At 41.7% G+C, this 26,390-nt stretch overlaps 1 protein-coding gene across 1 annotated transcript in view; it reads right to left on the bottom strand.

Annotated features, from left to right (window-relative positions):
- NALCN (sodium leak channel, non-selective) overlaps positions 1 to 26,390 on the bottom strand; it is a 306,322-nt gene that overhangs the window by 37,107 nt on the left and 242,825 nt on the right. Inside the window, exons 19-27 of the mRNA XM_049778612.1 lie at positions 14,189 to 14,290; positions 13,738 to 13,807; positions 11,331 to 11,422; positions 11,115 to 11,237; positions 8,782 to 8,838; positions 8,242 to 8,362; positions 8,013 to 8,144; positions 6,752 to 6,919; positions 5,716 to 5,820 (exon numbers count right to left, since the gene is read on the bottom strand). Of these exons, the coding sequence (XP_049634569.1) occupies positions 5,716 to 5,820; positions 6,752 to 6,919; positions 8,013 to 8,144; positions 8,242 to 8,362; positions 8,782 to 8,838; positions 11,115 to 11,237; positions 11,331 to 11,422; positions 13,738 to 13,807; positions 14,189 to 14,290 (970 nt within the window). The remainder of the gene's footprint in view (positions 1 to 5,715; positions 5,821 to 6,751; positions 6,920 to 8,012; positions 8,145 to 8,241; positions 8,363 to 8,781; positions 8,839 to 11,114; positions 11,238 to 11,330; positions 11,423 to 13,737; positions 13,808 to 14,188; positions 14,291 to 26,390) is intronic.

Here is a 26,390-nt window from a genome sequence, read left to right on the forward strand (position 1 = left end):
TTCTTTCACCATAGAAAGGAAGGTGTCAATACAAGTACTGTATTTTAAACTTAAGAAACCTTGAAGATATGCTAAGAGGAACAGAAATCTAGCTCTCTAAAGTCTATGAACACATTTATATAAAATTCTCAAACAGGGAACACAAAGAAACAGAAAGCAGGGACTGAAGAGATGGCACAGCAAGGAAAGCCTTGCATGCTGCCAACCTAAGTTTGATCTCCAGCATCCCATAAGGTTCCCCAAGCCTTCCAGGAATGATTCCTCAGCACAGAACCAGGAGTAATTCCTGAGCACACAGCTGGATATGGCTTCCCCCCAAAGAGACATAAGGTATAATTGTAATTATTGCAGAATGGGAAATATTGTGGGAACCGTAGTAACATCTGGAAGAGATGAGTTAAAATACAGGTCACGGTATATCTTTTTAGGGTGATGAAATATTAATTATGGAAATGGACTACAACTCTATGAATAGAAATACCAAAGAATTGTTCACTTGAAGTGAGAGAATTCTATTCTAATAAAGTGATATATATGGATATATGGGTATCTTTCTATAAATACGTATTTGCTGGCATATAAGACAACCCTTCAACCCATGAAACACTTCCTAAAAGTCTTAAAAGTAAGTTACTTCTCAAAAGTAAGAGGGGGTGTGGATCACTCATTCCTGAAGCTGGAACAAGTTTCAGCAGGCCGTATACCAACATATAATATGACTCCTGACTTTTAGGAAGTTTTTTATGGGTTGAAGGGTCGTCTTATATGCCACAAATATGGTATATATAAAATGTATAAAAATAAATAATGTACAGGTAATGATATAGAAAATATATATGCATACACATATATATTAGAAGCCATATTATTAAGTAGTTTTTGGAACGTATTTATGTCCTTATTCTCCCTTCTGTTACTTTTGCTTCTGGTATATCTTGACCAAAGACAAGCAAGAAGCACACTTGGTGTACATTCCTCTAGCCCTTGGTCTGTATACTCCTGAGCTCAGAGAATTCTCATCCTGTCACCACCTAGAACCTTATAAACTTTTATTGCAATGATCTTCTCTGCGCATCCCTGTTCATCTACACCATTATTCCATATGGTTGTGCTATGGTGTGTTAAACAGAGGCATCAGGTGCAGCAGAGCATCAGGTGCAAAGAGCATCACATACTGACTCTTCTAATTTGTCTTTTGGAGTATGTCTACTCTTTTGGGTACATCAGCTCAGTGTCCTGGCTAAAAAGCATCTCAGGGTTGGAGACATAAAATAGGAATAAATTGCTTGCCTTAAATATGGTCAATATGGATTCAATCCCCAGTAGCCTCGATGGTCCCCAAGCCCTGCCAGGAATGCTCTCTGACCACAGAGCCAGGAGTAAGTCCCAAGCACTGTTGACTTGCAACTCCTCCCCCCCCCAAATGCATGGCCCCATGAATTGAACTTCCTGTCTATAGTTTTCTCAATGTTTATTATGGATTCTGGTCTAATTTGAATGTCTTTAATCTACTTTGAATTGGCTTTTTCAAATCCAGATGACAATGGTATATGTCACACCACTGAGGATGATTGTATTCAAGAGACTAGAAACACCGTGTGTTGGAGGGAACATGGCAAGAAGAAACTCTTGTTTATGTTGCTGGGACTTGGAGATGTTGCCTGGTTCAGCCTCCATGGAAAACAGTATGGTGATATTCCCAAAAGTATACATAGAGCTTCCATATGACCTAGTGATTCAAATTCTTGGTCAAGAGTTAGTAGACCAAAACTTTATACTCTAAAGAGGGTATCCACATTTGGATAACTTGGCTTCAAAGCCCCGTGCTTCCTCCCTACTTACCCCTACCTCACACCAGAGCTCTTTCTGGTGCATGCTCTGCATTATTCCCTTCTGCTTCATCTACACGAAATGATTTTTCCCTGCTGATCTGGAAAGTTCCATTTTCCATATCCTCATATGCTGTCAAATCCTAACATTTTATGATTGTTGCATCTTAATTATTAAACTCAAATTTTGTAGGTGCTTAAAAGCAGAGAGTGACTGACACATGTTCCCAGTCCTCGTGGCATTGGTCATGGTGCCTCCCGTACCATGAGATATGATGACTATTGATGAAGAAGTATCCTCAGGGTCTATTTATGGGACTTTATCAACCAAGCTCTGGATCTATATCTCTAAAGTTAGCTCACAGTGCTCATAGGTATTTATGAGCCTCAGCTGCCAGTTGGGGCCAAGAGATCACCCAGGGACACTAACTGCCTGCTTGGGACTGAGTGGGGGGGGGGGATAGAAACCAAGTATTCTTTTTTATTCATCCTAGAGTCTGAGGCGTGCCACCAATGTTCAAGGGTTTCAGAGAGGGAGAGAGAGAAAGAGAGAGAGAGGAAGAGAGAGAGGAAGAGAGAGAGGAAGAGAAAGAGGAAGAGAGAGAAAGACAGAGACAGAGAGAGACAGAGACAGAGAGTCAGAGACAGAGAGAGACAGAGACAGAGAAAGAGAAATTCACCAGTCCAGTTAGAGGTATCTGGTAATGGCCTGGATTTAAGAGACAAAGGAATATATACAAAGCAGAGAACATCTCACTGATGCTTTATCTCAGACTCCTGGTGGATCAGGAAGAGCTGCTCTGGTCACTACCCTGAGTCTTCCTTCCCCATGGTCTGAGTTTTTTCTTTTATACCCAGCATGACAAGGCGACAGACATGTCCAAAGGCAATATGCCCAGGTATGACTGTCATCACAGTGAGATTATCTAAGGGGGTGTGTTCAAGTCCAACTACCAAGTAGGGATATCCAAGGGCATATCCAAGTCCACTGCCATTACATCAACAGAAGCTCCTGATTTCTCTTGTCCAATTTCCAGAGAAGGAGCAGAGAAAAGAAGTTCACAGGCAGTTGCCAAGAAAACAATGTCTGCTTCCAGGGGAACCCAAAACACAACTTAAGCTTCATTGTCTTGAAACTGGGTGGTGTAACCAAACACCTATTTCTACCTTTCTCTGGGTCTGTTTCCTTTTGTAAAGAAGGATGGACTCTCAGGACCAAGAGAGAACTGTCATTCCCTTGGATCACATGGTGCTCTACCAAGGTCCACAACACCCCCCCCCCACCACACACACATACACACACTCCAATTAGACTAGAAAGAACATACCCTGCTGTTAAGACATAGACCACTTCCAACTAGGACCGTTTCTTTTCAATTGATCTCTGGTTCTCACCCAAAGGCTACATTGTCCTAGACTTTCTAGGAGCTTTCCACTGAGATCTCATTGGCCCAGAAAAGAGGAGAACAACATCCTGGTGCCAAGGCTCCTCTCCATCCCTCACGTGCTCTGTCCTCCATACAAACCACTCATTTCACTGGACTGGAGATGAGTAGGTAATGTAAAATTACCATGCACTCAGGGCATTATTAATATACTGAGTCACCCAAGAATCCACCACGCTGCATCCTGAAATGTAGTTATTATCACTCTGGCCTCTATCCAAGGGATCCAAAATAATCCCTTCTTACACAAGCTGGTAGATAAGGCATCAGCTTGTTGTGACTTTTTTCTTGAGCTTGCTGGGAACACCATGACCTTTCTGCCACGTTACATGTTCACACACCTCTCTGATTTACTCACATTCCTGGAACCCTGTGGGAAGGAGCTAAGAAAGCAGCTTCCCATAGGAGAAACTTTGTGAAATGCTCTAGGATCTGCCCAATCAATCCAGCTTCTACCACTCCAGCTCCTTTGGAAATCCTCATTATTAATGCAACCGGCAATGCATTTGGCCTGGATTAAGATGTTACTCATAAAATTGCTTTACTCTAAGAATTAGAAAATGATTTTTGTTTGGGGGATGGAGGGATCCAATGTGATACTCAGGGGGGATGGGGCTCTCCAAGAGAGAGTTGGCCAATAATTCTCAATGCCAGGGTCCAAGAATGTGGAGTTTCTCAACTTTTGCAATGTCAGCGACCATCAGGGGAACCTCAGTGAATTCATGGGCTGTCAGAGCTATTTCCCAGAACATGGGGGTATAAGGCAGTGAGTGGGAACATGTATATGCCTATACTCTCAGTTTAGCCCATGAGGCAATTATCTTTTTAATAATTAGGAGCTTTAAAATGTAGTCTTTCTTCAATCCAATATTGTAATAACAAATAGCCAAAGACAATGGAAACAAAGTATATTAGAACTAGTGTTCAGAAGAAAACATGTCACTTGAGGGGACAAAGGAGAGAATAAGGAGGTGCAATGTCTATGATGGAAGGAAGCTTTCAACTGGAAGGAGGAAGAGATGCTGATTGGTGGTAAAGTGTTATATAGGAAAACTGATCAGCTGGAAACCACAGTGCAAACATTGACATAAACATATGCATTAATATATATAATTATAAATTGCCTCTTGTAGAAGTAGAGTGGTAGGCAGCAGGCAAATGATGATGAGAGGGTCTTGTTGAGAAGAGGACACTGGGGAAGGGATTAGTGTACAAATATTATATTTCTGAAACCCAATCATGCATAAATTTGAAACTTTATGGTGACTAATTAAAAAAATAGAAGCAAATTTGTGATGACGAGGGAAAAACATGTCTAGTCATAAATAACTGTGTAACTTTATGATGACTAATTAAAAAATAAAAGCAAATATGGGATGAAGAGGAAAAATATCAGGTTTCTTATACAAATAGGAGATCTGTATTCGAGAGTCATATTTAGTAGAAATCCGTATTAAAGTTCCTCAGTAATAGGTCTTCTGGAAACACACTTTTGCATAGGTTTCCTTGTTTTTCTTTTACCCAACACTCACGGAACACACTTCTATGGGAATGGCAGTGAATGACTTGTCCTAAAGCAAACTGTGCCTTCTTTTCTGATGACACACACATTATGTGGCTTCTGCCAGCAGGAAGACAAGTTCTCTGCAGGGGGGTGTAGATTGAACCCTCTTATACCAGCTCTCCTATACTTCCAGGTCAGCCAGTAGAGAAGACAGGGAGTTCCAGAGGGTGGGTAGGAAAGACAGAAGGAGCTTGATTCCTCATGGAGAACCACACTCCCTTTTTTCCAGCTAGTGCATTCCTGACAGATGTACACATCTGTCTTATCAGGTTCTACTAGTGTAGACATGGTTTTTCTAGCAGCAAAGGTCAGTCTCTATCACACACTCAAGATTTCTCCCCATTTCTTTGCTGCTAGTTGCAATGATGGGGGTGGGAGGTATTTGAAACCATGAAGAGCTCATGGCAGGCCCTGCTTTCCTACCAGGAAGAATGCTAGCATGGAGAATGTTAAGAGTAGACGTCAGATTAAGAGAGTTGGAGCCAGAGTGGGTGGTAAAGTTCTAATTGACTTTTTTTTTGTTTTGTACCCAGGTTGGACTGTTCACTGATGTGACCCTCATGTGTCAACAAAGGGAAGATTCAGCTATGGAAGAAGGGAAGGAAACATTCTTGAGAGTTGCAACTAGAAGCAGTGGACTCTGGTGCTACTGATTTGACAAGGACAGCCCCTAAAGTCAGAGGGAAGAGTTGTATTCCTAGTCTTGCAGAGAAGTCAGGAAAGATCTGGGCATCCTTTAAGCAGTGGGAATGCTTAGGAAGAGAACTATCCCTGTATTCCCAAAGGTTCTCCATATAGCTTCAGTGTGACCTTATTAAGAACCTTCATCAATGACCTTCACTCTTCTCCCAAAATAGAGAAATACATTCCGGCTTACCCTTCTAATAATGTGGGGGTCATTGCACTTGGCCAGTTTTCCAGCGAAAAGCTGAACCCCAAAGCTAGCAAACACAAGCATTAATGTCAGCAACAGGATAGAGACCTGGAAGAGATGAATAGATAAATCAGTTATTTCAACATCTTGGTAAAAAAAAAAAAATGGGCGGTCATAAGAGACAAAGATGGTTTTCCAGTGACTCCTATGATATCTTTTAGTTTCCTTGGATTCCCCTTTCCAGAACAGTGAAAGGAGGCAATGCATAACAGGTTTTGCATTTTAATTTTATTTATATATTTATTTATTTTTGATTTTGCGCCACACTTAGTGACGCTCAGGGGTTACTCCTGGCTATGCACTCAAAAATCGTTCCGGCTTGGGGGACCATATGGGACGATGGGCGATCTAAAAGCATTCTGTCCTGGGTCAGCTGGGTGCAAGGCAAATGCCCTACCGCTACGCCATTGCTCCGGTCCAGGTTTTGCATTTTTTAGAACAAAAGCAGAGGACTTTCGGATGTAAGCAAAATGCATTAAAACTGATCTGACATGACTCAGGCTTGGCTGCTCTTAAAAACCAACACTTTGCTCTATTAGGAAGGAAAAAGCAGCATGTGTCCAGAACTGTCGTTTCCTCATTTTCTCCAAGTGGATACAAATCTCTCTTAGCAGACAGACAAGAGAAGGACAGTCTTTTGCTTTCCTGCAACTCCTAAACCCAGTAAATCTGTTTATTGACTCGTGCACCCTCTGCTGGATGCTTGGACACTGCAGGCTGAGCACACATCTCGCAAACACTAAAATGTCACCCAAAACAGTGTCATTCAGAAACCCATCTGGACTCCCTTCTAATATCTGTGCATTGACATAGTCACAGAGACATGATCCAGTCATTGGCATGTCCTTTGGCTTCATACCAGAGGTGTAAAAAAGGCTGACATTTTGTGGATGTAGCTCAAAGCAAATCGGGAAACTTAATCAGGCACTATAGACTTGGCTCTGCGAGCTGGAGGCTGAAGGGACTTAAACTCACATACCAGAAAAATCTCCTTGAAGCCGCTAAAGAGCTCTCGGACGACCTTCCGCATTTGAGGCACCAACTTGAAGATCCTCAGGGGCCTCAGGCAGCGCAGGACCATGAGGAGCTGAGCCCCAGACTCCGCAGGCACATTCTGAGGCATCCAGCAGAGAAATATCAGGCTGACCTGTGGGGACAGGTTGGGGCGAGTCTGGCATTGAGTGTTTTTCACCTCTGGGACGGGGTGAGGGGGCAAGTGCATCATGAAAAATCTGTCCGCTGCTCCTGCTCCCAGGGCCTGTGTGTGAATGTGTGAGTATGTTTGAGTGTGAGTGCATGTGTGTTTGAGTGTGTGAGTGTGTCGGTGTGTATACATACACTCTGTCCCTTCTCTTCTACACTGGAGGCTCCAGAGAGAGTAACAATCTGGGCCTTCCTTAGACCTTGTCCTGTTTCTTACTCGATACTGTTATGAATCATTTGAAGTGCCCATTACTGGCCACACCTTCCTTGAGGCATTGGATAGACCATGATTTTATCCTTTCTCAGTCAGACAGAAAAATAAAAAATTTTTGAGTTCCTTTCAGAGGTCCCAGCATTGGGTATAACTAAACAACATTGGATGTTGATTTCTCTAGCTACCTAATCTGTGGCTGGAACCAAATATAGAAAAAGCTCCAGGCCACCCACTTTCCTGAACAATTAGGGGCTCATCAATCAACTATGGGGTGCACTTGCTTGCTTATATTTTGTTTTATATTTGTTTTTGTTTTATTTTGGGGCAATGCCTGGTGATATTCGGGTGTTATTCCTGGCTCTGCATTAAAGAATCACTCCTGGTGATGCTTTGGGGGATCAGATGGGATGCTGAGGACCAAACATGGGTCAGCCAGGAGCAAGGTAAGTGCCCTCCCAACTGTATTATTGCTCCAAGTCCTGATTGATTGTTTTAACCATAGGAGTCACAGAATATATAGATTCATAGAATTCTCAGCTGCAGAATTCTAGTAGGTGATCAACCTGAGAAAAGTATATCTATAGCATATAGGGGTTGATGTACTTGGACAACAATAAAAATATCCGTGTATATTTTTCAAACACTTGAAAACAATCTACATGCATTCTGTGTTTGCACCTTTAATGGGCTCTTTAACTTAGTCAAGGCTTCTAAACATCTGTAACCCATATTTCAGTCTTGTACCAGGAAATGCAGGCATTTCTACAAAACGACCCCATTTTACATTGAGAGGAGAATGAAAAAAAAAAAAGCAAAGACTTACAAGATATATAAATATGTCCATGACTCCACCAAAGTCCCTAATGACAGCGGTCGGAGTGAAAAACAAGCCGTCGGCCATGATCTTCAGATTGAGCTCAATGCTCATGAATATCACAAACACATACTCAGCAATCTGCATGGGCGAAAGGCAGGTGAATCTCCAAGGACATGCAAGCAGCGGGTCAATATTCCCCTCTTCATGCTGCACCCTGACTTTCTGGCAGTCATACCTGCAAGGTTGGGGCATGCATGACTCGCCGGAAGGGGGACTCGAACATCATGGAGATGCAGGAGCAGATGGTGACGATGATCATGACCCAGTCCAGGTAGGTGACAAGTCCCAGCAAGTCACTGCCAAAGAACAAAGAAACTGAGAACAAGAAGTCCTGGAATGTTTGCTAAGAGTCAGCGAAGATGTTTTTGAGTTCAGTGAATGGCTGTTGTCAATAAATACCCACTTGCTTCTTTCTAGACCTTGATTAAAAAGAAACATGGTGGGCCCAGAGCAACAGCACAGCAGGGAGGGCACTTGCCTTGCATGCAAAAGACCCAGGTTTGATACCTGGCATCCCATATGGTCCCCGAGCACTTCCATGGGTGATTCTTGTGTGCAGAGTTAAGAGTAACCCCTGAACACTACCATATATGAACCAAAAGCCAAAATAGATCAAATGAAGAAAGAAAAAGAAACAGGAGAATGTTTTCCATGTTTCTATGAAATAAAAACATGCAGAGAAACCTGTGTAGGAAAATCAAGTGGCTCTGCTTACTATAGTTGATGATACTTGGTGTTTTTCACAGCTCCTGTGACAGGGTCTGTCTTAGACCTATGAGAGAAAACATGGAACCTTCTGTTACATTGTGATCTTGTGTTCCCCAGGCTCATTCCGCTAAGACCGAAAAGGATGTTCAGTTTTATTGATTGAGAGTCTGTGGTTTATGATACTTTTAATCATGGCTTCTCATGTTTATAATTCCTATATTAGATCTATTATCAGGGTAGCCACCTCATTTTATTTGCAAGGACCCTATTACTTCTCCCTTACACCAGATGACCCCCCCACCCAACTCAACTGTATGGCTCAGTCGTCCCAATATTTTGCCTTTGGCCCTGTGTTGTTCATTGTAGGGATGTGTATTTTTAAGTCCCACATGAGACTCCCCTCAGTTTCTGACTCGCCCTCACAAATGCTGAATTTTGACTTGTTCTTCAAAACACTTAGGTTCTTTCTTCTAATCACCCCCTGGATAAGCCTATGAGTTATGAGCTGAAATTTCACAAGACTTATCAAGACTTATTTTTCCTAAAATGAAATACCACATCACCAAGATTTAATTATGATGCATGAAATAGGATTTGATATGGTGTGTATTTGGGGGGTAATTTTGACATTCAGAAAATTCAGGTCCACTTCTCGGGGAAGACTCCAGTCATTGTTCTGGGGACTCACTCCCAATGCCAAGCTTGCTGTCCTGGTTCTCTTTTATACCAGCTGCATCACTGATATCAGGAGATTGGGTATCAGTGAAGAGAATTAGTGACCAGTTGCTAATTGACATGGGGGAAGCCCACAGGATGGAAATCTGTTGGGAACTGCTCGTATCTAGACCCCCAAATTGTGTCTTTGTCAAAAACTGGGTATTTTGGTGATGAATCCTCATGAGGATCTTTCTAGACCAGCAGAAAGAACAATAGGCTGGTAGCTGGTGTCACTTATGTGTAGAACCCTAAGCCCTAGGCCCTCCAGCTGGGCTTTCTTCCTCTGTTAAAAAAAGGGAGAGGGTGAACATGTGACCGCTTCTAGCTCTAAACTATACCCTCCATTGTATGGATATTCCTCTAGGGGTGTTGTAGAACTGGCCAATAGGAGGCAAAAAGAATTCTGCCCAGTTCTGGACACTAAGTGCTCCAGATCAAGAGGTCACAAAACTGGTGAGAGAGAAGGAGAAGGGTACTATCTCCTTGGCTGCTGACTGGCATTGTCTCCCTGAGTCTTCAGCCATCGCCCCTTACAGATCTTCATCTCACAAGGACCCCAACCTAACGGGGAGAGAGCCCTGCCTGTTGGCCCAGTTTTTATGGAATCCTGCCTTTGATCATCAGCATCTTCTTGTGCAGAGGCCTGTGACATTGCTGATAGCCATGGGGTGATGATCAGATGGTCCTTCTGGTCAACTAGGGAGAACCATTCTTATATGTGTTATCATCTAAAAACTCTGATTGACAGAACTGAAAGCTTTCACCTTTCCTCCATGACCCTGCAGATCTTCAGAATTTTAGTTCCTAAAATCTGTGAAAGCCCAGTGCTCTACTTCTTCAACTAATTTTACTTTGGTCTGTTTAAATGCCTCAGTCTCTAGACTGGCTGCCCCCACTTCCTTTTTTTTGGGTCTCTCCATGTTGGCAGAGACAGAGATACCAATTGCCTGGATTTCTTCTCTACTAATTAGCGGTGGGAACATGAGCCAGCAGTTTTCTTTTGATATTAATATTATAGGAGGGTTTTCATTCCTCAAGGTGCCTAGAAAGAGTGGGGGCCATTATTCTCATTAGGTCACTGAGTTTCCCATGGATTGTTCCTTTCCCCAATAAAATATGGAGCTAGTTACCTTTAAGAGAGAATAGGTGGGAAACAGTTCAAGATCATGTGGAGTGTAGGGAAAATGGCACATTAACTGTGTACAATGTGTGTTTTCTCTTCATGCTAAGAACTGTTCTCCCTTTATTTGGCTTGGCTGTAGTGGAAACCTCAAGCTCCAAACCCAGGGCATTGGACAGATGTGGGTCTGGAACCAAAACTTCCACTCCTATGAAGCAAATAGCTCAGAGGTGGAAAAGCCAAAACTGGATGTGGTTTTTCCCTGAGACCAAGGATCTTTATTGGGAAGTGCAAGATCTCACCCTAGGGTGGAGAACAGATGATCTAAGTGCCAATCCTGAATAGGTAGAACCTGGTTAACCCAATAGTTGGCCACTCAGTCAACAGAAGCCACATAACGTATGAGCCCACGGATGATTTTGTGACCCCGTTATGAGAACATGCTCCCATTCTCAATCTGACCCTTCCCCTCACTTCCTGTTTTCCAGAAGGTATGTGCTTACGCGTTGAAGCGTGCCCGGACCACGACCCGGCAGAAATTCCTGAACCTGTGCTCCCGCCCAACTATGAAAAGGGGCTTGTCAAAATAGGGGTGGTTTTCCCGAAGCTCCTCTTCTTGCACTTTCCTACAAGGAGAGAGAGGACAGAGTCAGATGAAGGCAAACTTCTCCACCCCCTTTCCCACAAGCGGGTCCAAGAGTCCAGGGATGTCTTGGTACCTTTTCATTTCCGCTTGTTCTTTCTTCTCCTGAATCATCTTTATTTCACTGTCTTCCCTTTGTGCATTGCGGTACCGCACGGTATTAGAATGCTAGAAAGACACAAAAGATCAAATGGCTTTTGTTTTAAAAAACCCCTCTCAAAGGTAATTTGGAAAATAAAATGAATACTATATTTTAATAGAGTCACAGTCATTTCAGGGTTTTCTTTTTCCCTTCAAGGAAAACATTCATTGACTACCATTAAGTGCCAAGCACAGTTCTAGAATTAGGGATCAAGTCCTCTACTGCAAATCTTTGTTTTTGTGGGGTTCAAGTTCTAGAGAGAAAGGAGATAGATTTTTGAGACCAACAGATAAACATAAAAGTGAAAATTCTCAAAGATGGTGAGGGCTCAAGTAAAAACAGCAGGATAGAGGGTACTAGATCCTTCCTTCCTTCCTTCCTTCCTTCCTTCCTTCCTTCCTTCCTTCCTTCCTTCCTTCCTTCCTTCCTTCCTTCCTTCCTTCCTTCCTTCCTTCCTCCCTCCTTCCTTCCTCCCTCCTTCCTTTCTTCCTTCCTTCCTCCATCCCTCCTTCCCTCCCTCCCTTCTTCCTTCCTTCCTCCCTCCCTTCCTTCCTTCCTCCCTTCCTCCCTCCCTCCCTTCCTTCCTTCCTCCCTTCCTTCCTCCTTCCCTTCCTTCCTTCCTCCCTTCCTTCCTCCCTTCCTTCCTTCCCTCCCTCCCTCCCTCCCTCCTTCCCTCTTTCCTTCCTTCCTTTCTTCCTTCCTTCCTCCCTCCCTCCCTCCTTCCCTCCTTCCCTCCTTCCCTCCTTCCCTCCCTCCCTCTGTCCTTCCCTCCTTCCCTTCCTTCCTTCCTCCCTCCCTTCCTTCCTCCCTTCCTATCTCCCTCCTTTCCTTCCTTCCTCCCTTTCTTCCTCCCTCCTTTTCTTCCTTCCTTTTTTCCTTCCTTCCTCCTTCCCTTCCTTCCTTCCTCCCTCCTTCCCTCCATCCTTCCCTCCATCCTTCCCTCCCCTTCCTTCCTCCCTTCCTTCCTTCCCTCCCTCCCTCCCTCCCTCCTTCCCTCTTTCCTTCCTTCCTTTCTTCCTTCCTTCCTCCCTCCCTCCCTCCCTCCCTCCTTCCCTCCTTCCCTCCTTCCCTCCCTCCCTCTGTCCTTCCCTCCTTCCCTTCCTTCCTTCCTCCCTCCCTTCCTTCCTCCCTTCCTATCTCCCTCCTTTCCTTCCTTCCTCCCTTTCTTCCTCCCTCCTTTTCTTCCTTCCTTTTTTCCTTCCTTCCTCCTTCCTTCCTTCTTCCTTCTTCCTTCCTTCCTTCCTTCCTTCCTCCCTCCCTCCTTCCTTCCTTCCTTCCTTCCTTCCTTCTTTCCTTCCTTCCTTCCTTCCTTCCTTCCTTCCTTCCTTCCTTCCTTCCTTCCTTCCTTCCTTCCTTCCTTCCTTCCTTCCTTCCTTCCTTCCTTCCTTCCTTCCTTCCTCCTTTCTTCCTTCCTTCCTTCCTTCCATCCTGCCTTCCTTCCTCCTTCCCTCTCTCCCTCCTATTTTTGTTTTTCTCTCTTCATTTTATTTTTAACCACACTCAGTGTTGCTCAGGGCTTACTTCTGTCTCTGTTCTGAGAATTAATCCTGGCAGGATTAAGGGGACCATATGTGATTTAGCATGTGCAAGGAAAGTGCTTTATCCACTTTAGTATCTTTGCAGTCCTGTTCCTCTTGATTTCTTTCTGCTTTCTCTTTCTAGAACATAGTCCACCTGTTCTAACCGCAAAGAGAATATGGAGCATAAACATTTGTTTGCTTGCTAATGATTTCTTTTCTTGAAAATAAACCCCTGAAGGACCAAGACTCATGTCAACCCCCACTTCTTCTCCCTGGGAACATGACAAGTATTTATAGAATTAGCAAATAAATAAATGAAGGATCTAGAATCTGAGAACACAAAAAAAGATTCTTGAGAAATACTATGTAGTATTTACAGACAACTATTCCTAAAAATAAAGTTTTATTTCTGAGATTTAATTGGATATTGGATTTAATGCTCAGCACTTGTAGACAAAATTCTAGAATATCTGATAAATTTTAATTACATGTTTAAAGATTATGATTAAAATATTTCCTCAAAATATTTTGGGTCTCTAATTTAAACCTATAGTGATGCAATGTAGATCTATTATATCTAGTTATTTAACCTATATTATATGGATGCAAGATGCATATCTTACATATCACTGTCTAAAGAAACAGGTACTGTTTGGGGTTTTCTATCTATATTTGGTGGCTACTATTCTGTGTTGGCAATTTCATTTCCTTCTTTGATTCATTCTGGCATGAGATGGAAAGGAGATGGAAAGATGCAGGCATGGGTGTCATCTTTTTTTTAATAATCATGTTTCTAACATTCAAACAGGCTTAGAACTTACATCTTGGGTCAGTGTTTCCAGAGATTTGCCCCTGCTGATCCTCTGGCTGTTGGATCCATGTCTCAGTGACCTAAAACAAGCACAACCCACTGGTCAACACACTCTCCACCACATTTTGACCTGCCAGCAATGGCCGTTATGAAAGCAAAATTAAGCAGTGCACAAAGCCTCCACCAGGGCTGCTAGCCAATGCTTGGAGTCTGACCCAAAGGTCTTGAATCTCATCTAATTAAATTCAGAAGATTTCCTTCTGGGCACGCAGGAGAGAACAGCCACCACCCAAGGAAGAATGATTGTATGGTAGAATCTGATGGTGAATTTGATGAATGTGCTCATCACAGGTAGAAAACACTAGGCTTGCCCCATGCTTGTCTGTCAGCCGGGCCTGTTGTACTCTGAGTTTCTCCCCTTGATTTTTCTGCAGCCCACGTCTCTCCTTGGGTGCCTTTACCTGCGCTCTTGGCGGATATGATGCTGCACGCTGAGAATTGACCTTTCTTTTGCTGGCTGCCCCTCGAATGATCCGCTCAGCATGCGTTGTCGAGTGCAAGCTCTAGGAAAAGAGAAGGGGGGGGGCTTTGAGTCTAAGATAAATGCGTGATCTGTACGCCTGGAATGAATAATACATGAGTGCTCGTTAATCTTATGATTTTTAAGGAAACACCAACGATCAGGCAAAAATGTGGTCAGTGACACAGAACTCTAAATGAGCTTTCTCTGCCAAGTTCCATGTCAAGAACACTTAGAAAACACAAATGTCACAGCTCTGAAAAGTTGTTGGAAAATAAACAGAAAGCTTTCTCTCTACCCCTTTCACTCCACAATAGTTCTCTCTTTCTCACTCTCTCTCTTTCTCTCTCTCACTCTCTCTTAAACTGGGCATTTCTACCAGAATTCTGTCAGCACTGGGGCCAGCCAAACCACAGGTAATCACTACATGGGTTTTGCTTTTATTTAGCCTGGGAGACTCCTCATAAAAACCTTTAGGGAAGACTATTGGAAAATTTGTCTATAGTCAAAATTCATGATGCATATCGTTCTTATAAAATGCATTAGCATGTCTCTAATTTCCATCCAGTTCTTGAATTTGGGTGGAATTCTGCCCACCCATGTCCCCCCTGGGATGGAGAAATTGATGTGCTAAGGAGCCTTTTCAGGATTTTTCAGAATTTTAGGAAATGCAAAAGACAAAGTTAGGGGTGAAAAGAGTAGTCAAGAAAAGTAATTGAGGCCGGAGAACCCTAAACAAAAAGCCTGTGGCTTACAGGTAATCAGCCATGGCATTATGAAAAATTAAGCACACACGCACACACACACACACACACACACACACACACACACACACACACACATTCTCATTAATCCAGAACTGGGTTTGTGTTCATTTCAGATTTGCTAATGAGTGAAGACAATTGGGTGACTCAACACCTGTGCTGTGAATAACTTGGAGAGAAAACAAAATTCTCCTCCAAAAAGTCCTAACTGCAAAGAGCAGGAATTCCCTTGATAAAGTAATCAAGTGGAGAGAAAAATAACAAAGAGTTCAGGGACCTGTGTCCCAGAAGTCATGTCTTGTGAGCCAACTGGACAGCCCCTGAGCTCACTTTGCTCATCAGCAACACAAGGAGACTTTGGTCTCCAAGAAGCCTCATGGACTTAAGATTCAAAGATTTTTCCGCTTTGCAAATTGTTGGTGCCATATTGGTTCATCACCTGAACATGAGCTACTGCCATGACTTTACATACATTTTCATATTGATGTTCCCTAAAGATGCATTTCTAGATTGCCTTTGGATAATGTTATTCAAATAATAATTAACCTTGACTGTCTCTAGGTTAAGATGTTCCAGAAAAGATCTATACCTGTTTAGCATAGTGAAAATACCCGCTCTTATGATACCATACGTATATTTGAGTACTTAAAATGTTTTGGGTGCTGATGAAGATAATTATAAATACCTGAAAAATCATACAACTCTAATGAATATAAATGCATTATAGAAAAGAAAGCCAAAGTAATCACTATTCTTAGTTTAATAATCACCACAAATAATTTTAAGAAAAATATTGAGAATATAGTATTTATACTATTATTACATTACTATTTATTTATTTTTTGCATCCCCAAAGACCAAGTCAGGAGCTTATGTACTACTGATAAGCCATATCCCCAGCCCTTAAGAAAAATTCTATGAATTGAGCATTTTTGACAGTGATTAGTAGGGATAGTAGCTATTTTAGAATATGAAAAGTGTCACAATGAAAGCTGCATTTTTAAGTAAGTTAGGACAAATAAACATATAGTATGATCCATGGCATGTATTTTTCAGGAGTATTTTTCAAGCAAAGAATTGAAGCATATGAGGTCATTGTGAAGAAATCTATTCTCAGAATGGTGCTATTCTGGCATAAATATAAATAAAACCTATTTGTGCAGACAGTCAAGACTTAACCTTCAGTCATGGTCTTAGTAACCTTGATTCTTTTGTTACAAGGCTGTCTTCTAAGTTAGCTGACACTTATTTGCCTGAAAGAGAAAACTCATATTGCATAAATAAAACATACCCCAACTGAAGTAATGTTTTTATTATGTTCAAAATGGGAGAATGAACTGATTTTTGTGGGGTTTTTGTTTGTTCTATTTTGTTTTGTTTTGAGCCACATCCTGTAGCACTCAGACATTGTTCCTGGCTCTCATTTGGAAATTACTACTGGTAGGCTTAGGGGACCATACAAGATTTGGGGGATCAAACCTGGATTTGCAGCATGCAAGAAATACCCTACCCACTGTGTTATCATTGCTCTGGACACTAGAATGAACTGTTTTATGTCCCAATAAAAGAATGACTAGAGTTCCCCTAAAAGTCCAGTCTGAGGTGCTCAGGCTAGAATTAGGACCTCATAAACTGATGCCAGGACCAAGCAACCTCCCAGCACCCTAGTCAAGAAACACACCACACCTGAAAAATGGACTTTTGATCCTGCTGAGACTCTCCCCTCTAAGGGACAACAGGCAGAATCTCTGGTTATGAAGAAAGCCCTGCACCTCTTCTTTTACTCTCCCAACTGCAGCCAGCCAGTGACAAAGAAAAACCCCTTTGTCTTTGCCATGAGATTACTCCTTCCTAATTCTGGGTGAGGTGCAAATTCAGAAGAACGTGCACAAAAAGGAAACTGCAGATTCTACGAGTCTTTGTGACTTGTTTGTTCCCTGAATGGGAACAATGCCTTCACTGGGCAGAGGACAGGATTTCAGTTCTGTCCTGCAACCAGAAACCAGGTGCTTAATGAGGAAATGGCTGGGAGAAAGCTGAGTGGCTGCAGGAGCAGAACACATGCTTTGCTTATTTGGGGTCTGGGTATCACGTCTTTGCAACACACTTTCAAGAGATGTCCACTGAATTGCATGCACTATAGAAAACGCAATCACTTCTTTTTTTTATTCCCCTCTCACCTTGTTCTTCATTGTCAAGGACACTGTTTGCCAATAACAATTTCAAACGAGATAATGAGAGGGAAGTTGGTGGAGAATAAATGTTAGTAGAACACTGACTGGGCCAGTTAAAACTTGTAATGGCTTCAGAGTTGATGCCAAATATAAACCTCAGTGGACATTAGTGGTTTCAGTGGTTTGGGAGAACTTTGCCAGATTTTTTCTGCTTCATAGAGTCTGGGCTACTTTTCCATCTTTTCCTTTTCTGAGGTGCCAGGGACACCCACAGAATCTGAGCATAGTAAGGGTCTCCTGGCTTGCCATGACAAGACCATCCTGAATGCCTTGGCCGTCCTGTAAATCTCTCCTTCACTGGCACAGCACTGCATCCAACAGCTCCAAATATGCTTCAAGTGTGTAGAGCAAACACCAACAGCTTCCACCCTATTGTTGAAGCTCATCTTAGACCATCAACTGGGAAATTCCACCTTTCCTTTGAGAATATCAGTGGTTTAGAACTAGCAAACTTCATGGGCCAAAGCTAGAAATGAAAAGCCAACTTCAGGTTTCCAGATCAAGAGTGGTCTGACACAGCACTATTAAGGATCAGGAAATAGCCTCTCTTCTCTAAAACCTCCCGAGAGCTACTTAGGTACCATTTTGGTCTTGTGAAATTCTAGCATTCCTATTAGTTCCTGTGAAAAATAGAAAAATGGTTCAGGGCAACAGGCAGGGAAGGTCAATTGTTGGATTACTGGGTCCTACTCAGTATTAGCACTCCACTCCAGAGTGTGATTTGGTGTTGGATTACTGAGTTCCTCCTTACTCAATATTTATTCTCCACCCAAGGATGTGGTCTGGCTTTTGCTAATAAAAAGCCCTGGTCTCAGGAAGGCTGTGAATTTAATTCTCTGGTCTTTGCCACTAAGCTACCTGCCTCTTAGGAGTGGAAGGCTTGTGTGTTTTAATTCCTGAACCTGATTTTACCACCTTTCACTGTGTGGATTATTTCCTGCATAGGCATTTGCTTTCAGACCCATGTCTCTCCAGGTCCTGGTTTTGAAGCCCAAGGCATCTTTCTCAGTTGGTGAAAGGTCTTTAAGTTCCCTGGAAGACTCTGGAAACTTACCCTTTTCTCCCTTCCTAATTACAGTAGGGAATTATATTAAAATGAAAATCCTCTCTAGGCACAGTATTCATTAAAGTTAATAATCAGCTTATTTATCTATAATCAATTTCCCATGAAATCCCACCCAAGTGATGATCAGAACAAACAGCTTTTCTGAAGGTCCATAAATCCATCTAAATAAAAACATATGGAGAAAGTCTAATTGCATTATCCAAAAAGACTAGTTGCCGGTCACGGGTTCCATAGCTGTGAAGGAAGAAATTTCGAGAGAAGGTTGTAAACCTGGAAGGTAAAAGGAACAGAGGCCTGGGAGAGAAAATTCTTCCTAGGTCTACCCTGTGACAGGTGAATATGGGAACAGGTAGAGAAAGAGCCCCATTAGGGAGCTTTTACAAAAATAAAACAGTTCATATCTAAACCTTTGCCACATTCTTTAAGCAGGTAAAATATTTTTCTATTTTTGAAATAATAGGTTTTGTAGAAAATTACTGACTTTTATCTGGCAAGGTATGATTTTACCAGGAGATTATATGCTTCGACCACAATGTGCTCGCATAAAAGCATGGCAGAAGTGGACTGTAATATTCTTAAAGAAAAATGCAATTTCATTAGATCCAAGTCTTCAGACTGACCCAACCTATGAGCTATCAGTGTTTTCACATGAGATAGAATGACAGATGCTTTGATTTATTTGGGTTCTGATAAGTAACAAAGTGAGAAGTCAGTATTTCTCCTTATGTAAGGTGCACACACACACACACATCTGTTTTATGCCACATGTTTCCACAATATGTGATTAACCAACACTGGAGAATGTTATTTGTGGCAATTTGTCATTTTATCACCCTATGCAAAAGTAGATTTCTTTCAAGACTTGGAAGGAGGTTTGAGGAATCCCAAATCACTATCTTACTGAACTTTAACCTGGGGGAAAAAAATCTATGACTGTTTCCTGACTGACAAAAACCTATTTCCAGCTAGACTCCAGGAACAAAGCAAATATAATTGTGTTTGTTTCTTCTTTTCATAGTAGTAGAAGCCAATTTTATTAAGAGCTAATTAATGTATAGCCAACAATTCCAACAATTGGTCCTTGTTTTTAGACAACTAAACATCTCAATTCCATCTTTCTCCTCCACATTTTTCCCTCTACTTCCCTCTTAAATCTTTTTTACCTGACACAATTTAGACTGATACTTAAACTTGTGCTCTCAGGTTTTGAGATCATAGACCTCTCAGTAATGTCATTATTTTATTCTATTAATTATTATTATTAGATTTGAGGATACAACTGTAGTAAGTGCTCAGAGTCTACTCCTGGCTATTTTCAGGGATCACTCCTGGCAGTGCTCAGGGATCCCCATGCAGTACTTGGGATGAAAACAGGATTGACTATGTGCAAGGCAGGTAACTTGGTTCCAGCACTATCTGTATTGTCTCACACTTTTATTTTGTTTTTATCTAATTATATTGGTCTGGGTAGACTGGACTTACAGCAGGATGGATGCTGGGCAGCATGAAGATGTGGAAGATGGGTGAACTCTTCTTAGGGGACAGAGGAAGTCAGGGAAAGAATTGGAGAACTAATCTTTGACTTGCTAGTTTTTAAGTCTGTTAGCAGTAAAGTTTTACATGTAGTAGGGCTGGGAGATAGTACAGTTGGTATGCACTTGACTTATATGCAACCAATTTGGGTTTAAACACAGCAATACATGTAGTCCTCTAAGCACTGTCAGAAGAGACCTGAGAACAGAGACAGGAGTAAGCCCTGAGCACTGCTGGGTGTGGCCCCCAAACAAAAAATTAAAAAAAACCTCTTTCATATGTAACAGTGAATAGAGAGTTTAGCCTAGGTCTGGAGATCCTTACAGAAAAGACCATTTGGCAAAACATAAGTTTAGGGCCTGCAAGATAGTGCCATGGGTAGGAATTTGCCTTGCACATGGCTGACTGCAATTTGATTCCCTGAACACTGCCAGGACGTGATCCCTGAGCACTGACCCAGAAGCCCTGAGAACCAAATTCCAAGAATAAAAGAAAGAAAACAAAAGTTTAGAACTGTGTGTCTCTGATCTCAGCTTCTGAAGTTTAGTAATTGGTGTCAAGCACATGACGCCATTTTCTTTCTTTTTTAATTAATATTTTTATTTAAACACCTTGATTACAAATATGATTGTAGTTGGGTTTTAGTCATGTAAAAATGACACTATTTTCTAAGTCTCCATGCCCTCTGTGCAATATATGGAGGATACTAACATCATTTTGACCCACTTCACAGGTAACTTGAAGGCTTCAAAATGGTGGGCATGAACAAACTTTTGAAATCCAGAGATGCTATTAACACCTTAATGGATCTTGCTTACTTTTCTATCTGGTAGGACACATCTATAATGGCAGAAGTTTCAGGTCTCTGTCCATTCTCACTAAGTGGGTTGTTCTCCAATGCAAAGTGCTTTCAGAAGTGAATGTCTGTCATGTCAGGGTGAAGGGTGTTTTCTAGAAGGCCCTTTTAAACCCCTTCTCCTGACTTGGATGCCTTGTGTAACAGATCTTTTGAGCACAGTGAGGACTTAAGTGACTTGCTTTAAATGAACAAAGACAAAAAGGTATGTGGTGGGTTACTAGTGACTAAGTCAGTGTTTTCTTCCTCTGCACCCTCAATCTCTCTTGTTATCAGTTGCTCTGATTAAGCCAGTGGCCATCTTGGGAGATACTCTGTGGAGAAATTCATTTATTTTTAACGGAGATATGTGGACTTCGAATACTGTAGACTAAAGGGTCATGTCTCTTCAAATGTAAGCTACCAGAGCACACTAGCCACCAAAGAACCAATACCCTGTCACCATGATTCACCAGATCTCTCCACCATTATCCCGTCCTCTTTTTTTATCCCTTCCTTATAGGCTCAGGTCTACAGTTCTAACCCAAGCATTAATTAAGTTTGTTTATACTTATTTTCTTTCTTTGTTTCTTTATCCCACATGTAAGTGAAACATTGGGTATATGTCATTGTCCTTTTTTTTTGGGGGGGGGGCACACCCGGCGGTGTTCAGGTGTTACTCCTGGCTGTCTGCTCAGAAATAGGTCCTGGCAGGCACGGGGGACAATATGGGACACTGGGATTTGAATCAACCACCTTAGGTCCTGGATCAGCTGCTTGCAAGGCAAACACCGCTGTGCTATCTCTCTGAGCCCAGTCATTGTCCTTTTAACTTATATATGACTCTCTCCACTCCTTTGATGGTACAACAAATACCATAATTTCATCTTGTAAAAAATAGCTGAGTAGTACCACATTTTCTTTATCTACACATCTGTCATTGAGCACTTGAATTATTTACAGATCTTGGCTATTATAAATAGTGCTATACGGAGTTGTAGATTCTTTTTAAATAAGCACTATTGTGTTCTTTGAAAATATATCTGCAAATAAAATTGCTGGCTTATATGGTATTACATAGTGTTTTTTGGAAAGAGGCCATGCTTCCCCAAGGATGACATACAAATGTCATACAGGCACATGGGATCCACTTCTTATTGAATAGGAGCACCTGTACCTAAAAGCTGGTGAAGAATGAAGTTTTGGCTTAGTGCCCCTGAGACACTAAATCCTACTCATAATCAGGAAGTTGAGTTTTTCCCATTGAGTTAAAATATCCCAGGAGAGGGCTCAAGAGATAGTGTACAGCAGGTGCCTTGTACATGTTTGATCTCTGGCACCCCTAATCTTCCCCCAAGCACTGACAGGGCTAATCTCTGAACAGAGAGCCAGAAAAAAACCTTGACCACTGAGGCCTATGGCACCATATTACTCCCTGGAAGACACCCTAAAGATTCAGGTGCTTTGGTTCCATTTCTGAGTATAAACTTAAGATCATCCATGTGTTGTTTATTTATTTATTATTTTTGGAAATCACACACAAACATATGGGGTGTGCGAGACTGAACCGAGGCTGGGAATATGCAAGACAACCATTAACCACTGAATTATCTCTCTGGCCCCCATTCTTACGTTGTTTCAATCACAAAGTTTTGAAGCAATTTGGTGCACAACAGCAGGAAGAATCACAGTTATTTTCACATTACTGCATCTATAAAATGCTTAACAAGTTGATTATTTTTCAGAGAGAGATGAGATTGACTTAGTGTGCCTTGAACTGGATTTACCTCAATTGCCCTGTCCCCACCTCTTGTCTCAGGAGTCCCTATCCAGGCCACACTCCTGGGTCTTTAAGCCATACAGACTCTGAAATAGGCCAGTCTTCCTCATTCTCCTCTTCTGCTTCTCTATGAACATGCTCAAGAACTATTTGCTAAGTGAACAAACCTGGGATTTTTGTGAAGAACAACGATTTACTTCCAGCTTTGATCACTTCATGTGGACAAAGCATAGAAACAATCACAACAACCAGAGGAGGAAGTACAATTCATAAGGGGAGTTTTTTTTGTTTTTGTTTTTGGGCCACACCCGTTTGACGCTCAGGGGTTACTCCTGGCTATGTGCTCAGAAATCGCCCCTGGCTTGGGGGGACCATATGGGACGCCGGGGGATCGAACCGCGGTCCTTCCTTGGCTAGCGCTTGCAAGGCAGACACCTTACCTCCAGCGCCACCTACCCGGCCCCCATAAGGGGAGTTTAAGAATGTTTATTTTATCTCTTTTATGCCAATCAGACCATGTACTGTAGAAAAGAGGTGCTAGGGCTGTAATTAAAAATAAAATAAAAATATAAAATCAAATCAAGACATTGCTCTTGGAAATATAACATGTACAAATCTCTTATCTACATATACAAGTCTCTTTTATCTACACATAAAATTTATACATGTATACATTAAAATTTTTTTTTATTTTTTTTTTATTTTTGGCTCTACCTGGTGATGCTCAGGGGTTACTCCTGGCTATGCACTCAGAAATTGCTCCTGGCTTGCAGGACCATATGGGATGCTGGGGATTGAACCGAGGTCTGTCCTTGGTCAGCCATATGCAAGGCAAGCGCCCTACTGCTTTGCTACTGCTAGGGTTCCTACATCTAAATTTATACATATCTACTTGTATAAAATCTTATCTAAGTGAATACATACCTGTATGCATAAACATATACACACGTAAAATATCTACATGGATTAATACATCCATGTAGACATGCATATATACATGCATACATCTCTTATTTGTACAAGTATCTACATAGGTAAGTTCCTTATCTATACAAATCTACATGTATATATACACATCTTTAGCTACATTTGTAAAACTCTTATCTATGGGTTTCCCAGTATACATGAAAGGCATCCTAAGGAGTCTGTAAAAACACAAATAGAAATTGTAATGAACCGCATCAGAATTCAAAGTTTAGACATCTGGTCTACTTCTGGAACATCACTTGTATTACCCAACTTACTGCCTATCTATTAGAGCAAATGACTAAAGAGTTGGAGATTCTTAACATTTAACCAGTGAGTAGTGGGCTACCAACACGAAACCCAGGGAGTATAAACCTACTCAGAAGACAGAGTACTAAATGTTGGCCCCTTTCTTCAATTTTTTAATAGATGCCTTTGGTGTTCACCTAAGAATAGAAAAAATATGATATCTATAGGAAAAAGTATTTTCTGCCTAGAGAAAAGGCAGAAACACTCAGGGCAACCTTTGGGGGAAGGTCTGGCTTTGTTCCAGGGGAAAGACCAGCAGCATCTCTCAAGATAAGACCTTCAACCTGTTGGCTGTACCCCGCCATTAAGGCAGGTACCAGAAGGCCAGTTTCTTAGAAACTCCATCTAGAAGCTTGATATAAAAATAAAAATAAAAAGAGACCTGCCCGCTTAACTTCTGAGGCTGGGAGGCACAAAGCTTCAAGTGTCTGGTGAAAAATAATGAAGTCTTTTGTCTTGTCTGAGTGAGGAAATTCTCCATTATGCAGGCATATGTAATCCTTTTATTCCCGCTCCCTGGAGGAGAATTACAGCCCAGCATTTTCCCTTCCCCAGTTGGGGTTAATGTTATGCCCTCTCTACCTTTGAAAGTAAAACAAGACCGGGACCCCTGATGATGATTCAAATGTGGGAATATTCTTCAGCAAACATACATTCCCAGTTGCAAAAATATTACCCCTGGTTTCTTGCCAAGCCTTTGAAAAAAATAACATATGAAAGATTGATTCTCTCTATCCCCACCCCGTGCTCAGAATTGCCCCTGTGATGTGGAATTTCAATCACCCCTTCCATGACAACCCTCAACCCTTCTATTATATATATAATATAGTATTATATATACACATGCATATATCCATATACATATGTATATATGGTTTGAGGGAAGAGAATGATGTCTTAAGAAATTGTCACTATTTTTCTTGACTTTGCTCCATTTCAAATATTTTGAATTGGGCCCAAAGTTTATGGTTACAAGAGAGATCGTCGGAGCTTTATTAGTCTTTAAACACCACTAGTTGTTTATAGAAACAGGGCAGAGGCCCTTGGGGTCTTTCTTCTCCTCTGTTCGTTCCCCTGCCTTCTTTCTTAATGTTCCAGAACAAGGCTGTGGGGAAAGTCTGTGCATTCTGTCATGAAAGAGAGGGAACCAGGAGTCTTCAAATTATGCTCATCCATTCTAGCAGTTCGATTACAGATACCATCTGGTATCACTATCAAAAGCAACTGCAACGTAGCTTTGCAGAGCATGAAGTTTGCAGGACTGGAATGAAACCTTGTGCTGAACAAGATAATGGCTTGCAAAGCATTATCAGATGTTGGTGAATAGCATGTAACCACCGCCACAGACAACAGAAAAACAGTCCTTCAGAGCTAATCATGTTAGACTCTGTAGCATAGTGCACCAGATGAATAATGAGTGTTTCCTGGAAGTAGCTCTCACCTAACTTCATTCTGATGAAGGAAAGGTCTTAGAAGTCCAGGTATTAATAGAGTTACATAGAGCTGACCTGCCTTTGGTCCCTGGCACCACTTATGTATAGTCCCTTAAGCCCCACCAGGAGGGCTCTGAATGCAGAGCTAGGAGTAAACCCTGAGCTGAGCACTCTCTCGTTTCACTCAAGAACCAGAGCCAAACTAAAACAAATAAACTCCCCAAAGCAGGCAGTAGAGGGCAAACGGTTCTTGATGAGATGAGAAGGTGCTACACTTGTATCTTAGAGAAGAGCCTCTTCTGTTTATTAGTCCAGCCAGACTAAATGCAAAAGACTCTAGTCATCACAAACAATTAGTTCCTTGGATCCTGGTTATTCCTCAAAATGTTTTCAGAACTAAATACATAACTACATTTACAGGACTTCACTGTAGATGGAAAAATACAAGAAGCGTTAATGTTCCAATCTAGCTAAAACAGTTATTTCTCACATGCCTTTAGAGCAATGAGTGAAATTCAGCAACTCAAACGTCTGGATCTTATTACCTGTCATTCAGAGTTTCAAGATAGTAACCCAGTTACTGACTCAGAAAATGCAAGTTATGGTACAAAGTTTGGATGTTTTAATTCTAATAAAAGCAGGTATTTTGCAAATACTATAAAAACCAGATGAGCCCTTTTTTTTATAGATGCTTTCCTTTATTATTTTTTTCTTATCCAATAACAAAACAGTGAAAGCAAAACCATCATTCTGGCACCTATCTAAAAACATTCTACAAATCTACAAATAAAAACATATCTAAAAACATTCTACAAATCATGTATCAGTGTCTCAGCAAACATCTTTTTCCTTGCTTGTGTTTTGGGCTATTCCTGGCGGTGCTCAGGGCTTACTTCTGGGCCTTTGCTCAGGAGTCACTTCTGCTGGGGCTCAGGGAACCGTATGTATGGCAAGCCAGGGATTGAACTGGGGTCAGTTGTGTGCAAAGCAAATGCCCTATTCTCAGTACTATCTCTCTATCCTCTCAAATGTAATATTTTGATAAGCACAAATAAAGTGTTGCCCAGATACCAACTTGCTCCGGGGTATGTTCATATGACACTTAACAATAAGGTAACAGCAACAACTTGATCCAAGAGAAGGTTGCTGGTTCCTCACCACCTATGAAATGTGAGATAAAATCAGAAGATGCTTTGTCCTAGGATCTGTGCAAAAACCAAGGT

The sequence above is a fragment of the Suncus etruscus genome, chromosome 8 (assembly GCF_024139225.1).
Source record: "Suncus etruscus isolate mSunEtr1 chromosome 8, mSunEtr1.pri.cur, whole genome shotgun sequence".
NCBI classification, from domain to species: Eukaryota; Metazoa; Chordata; class Mammalia; order Eulipotyphla; family Soricidae; genus Suncus; species Suncus etruscus.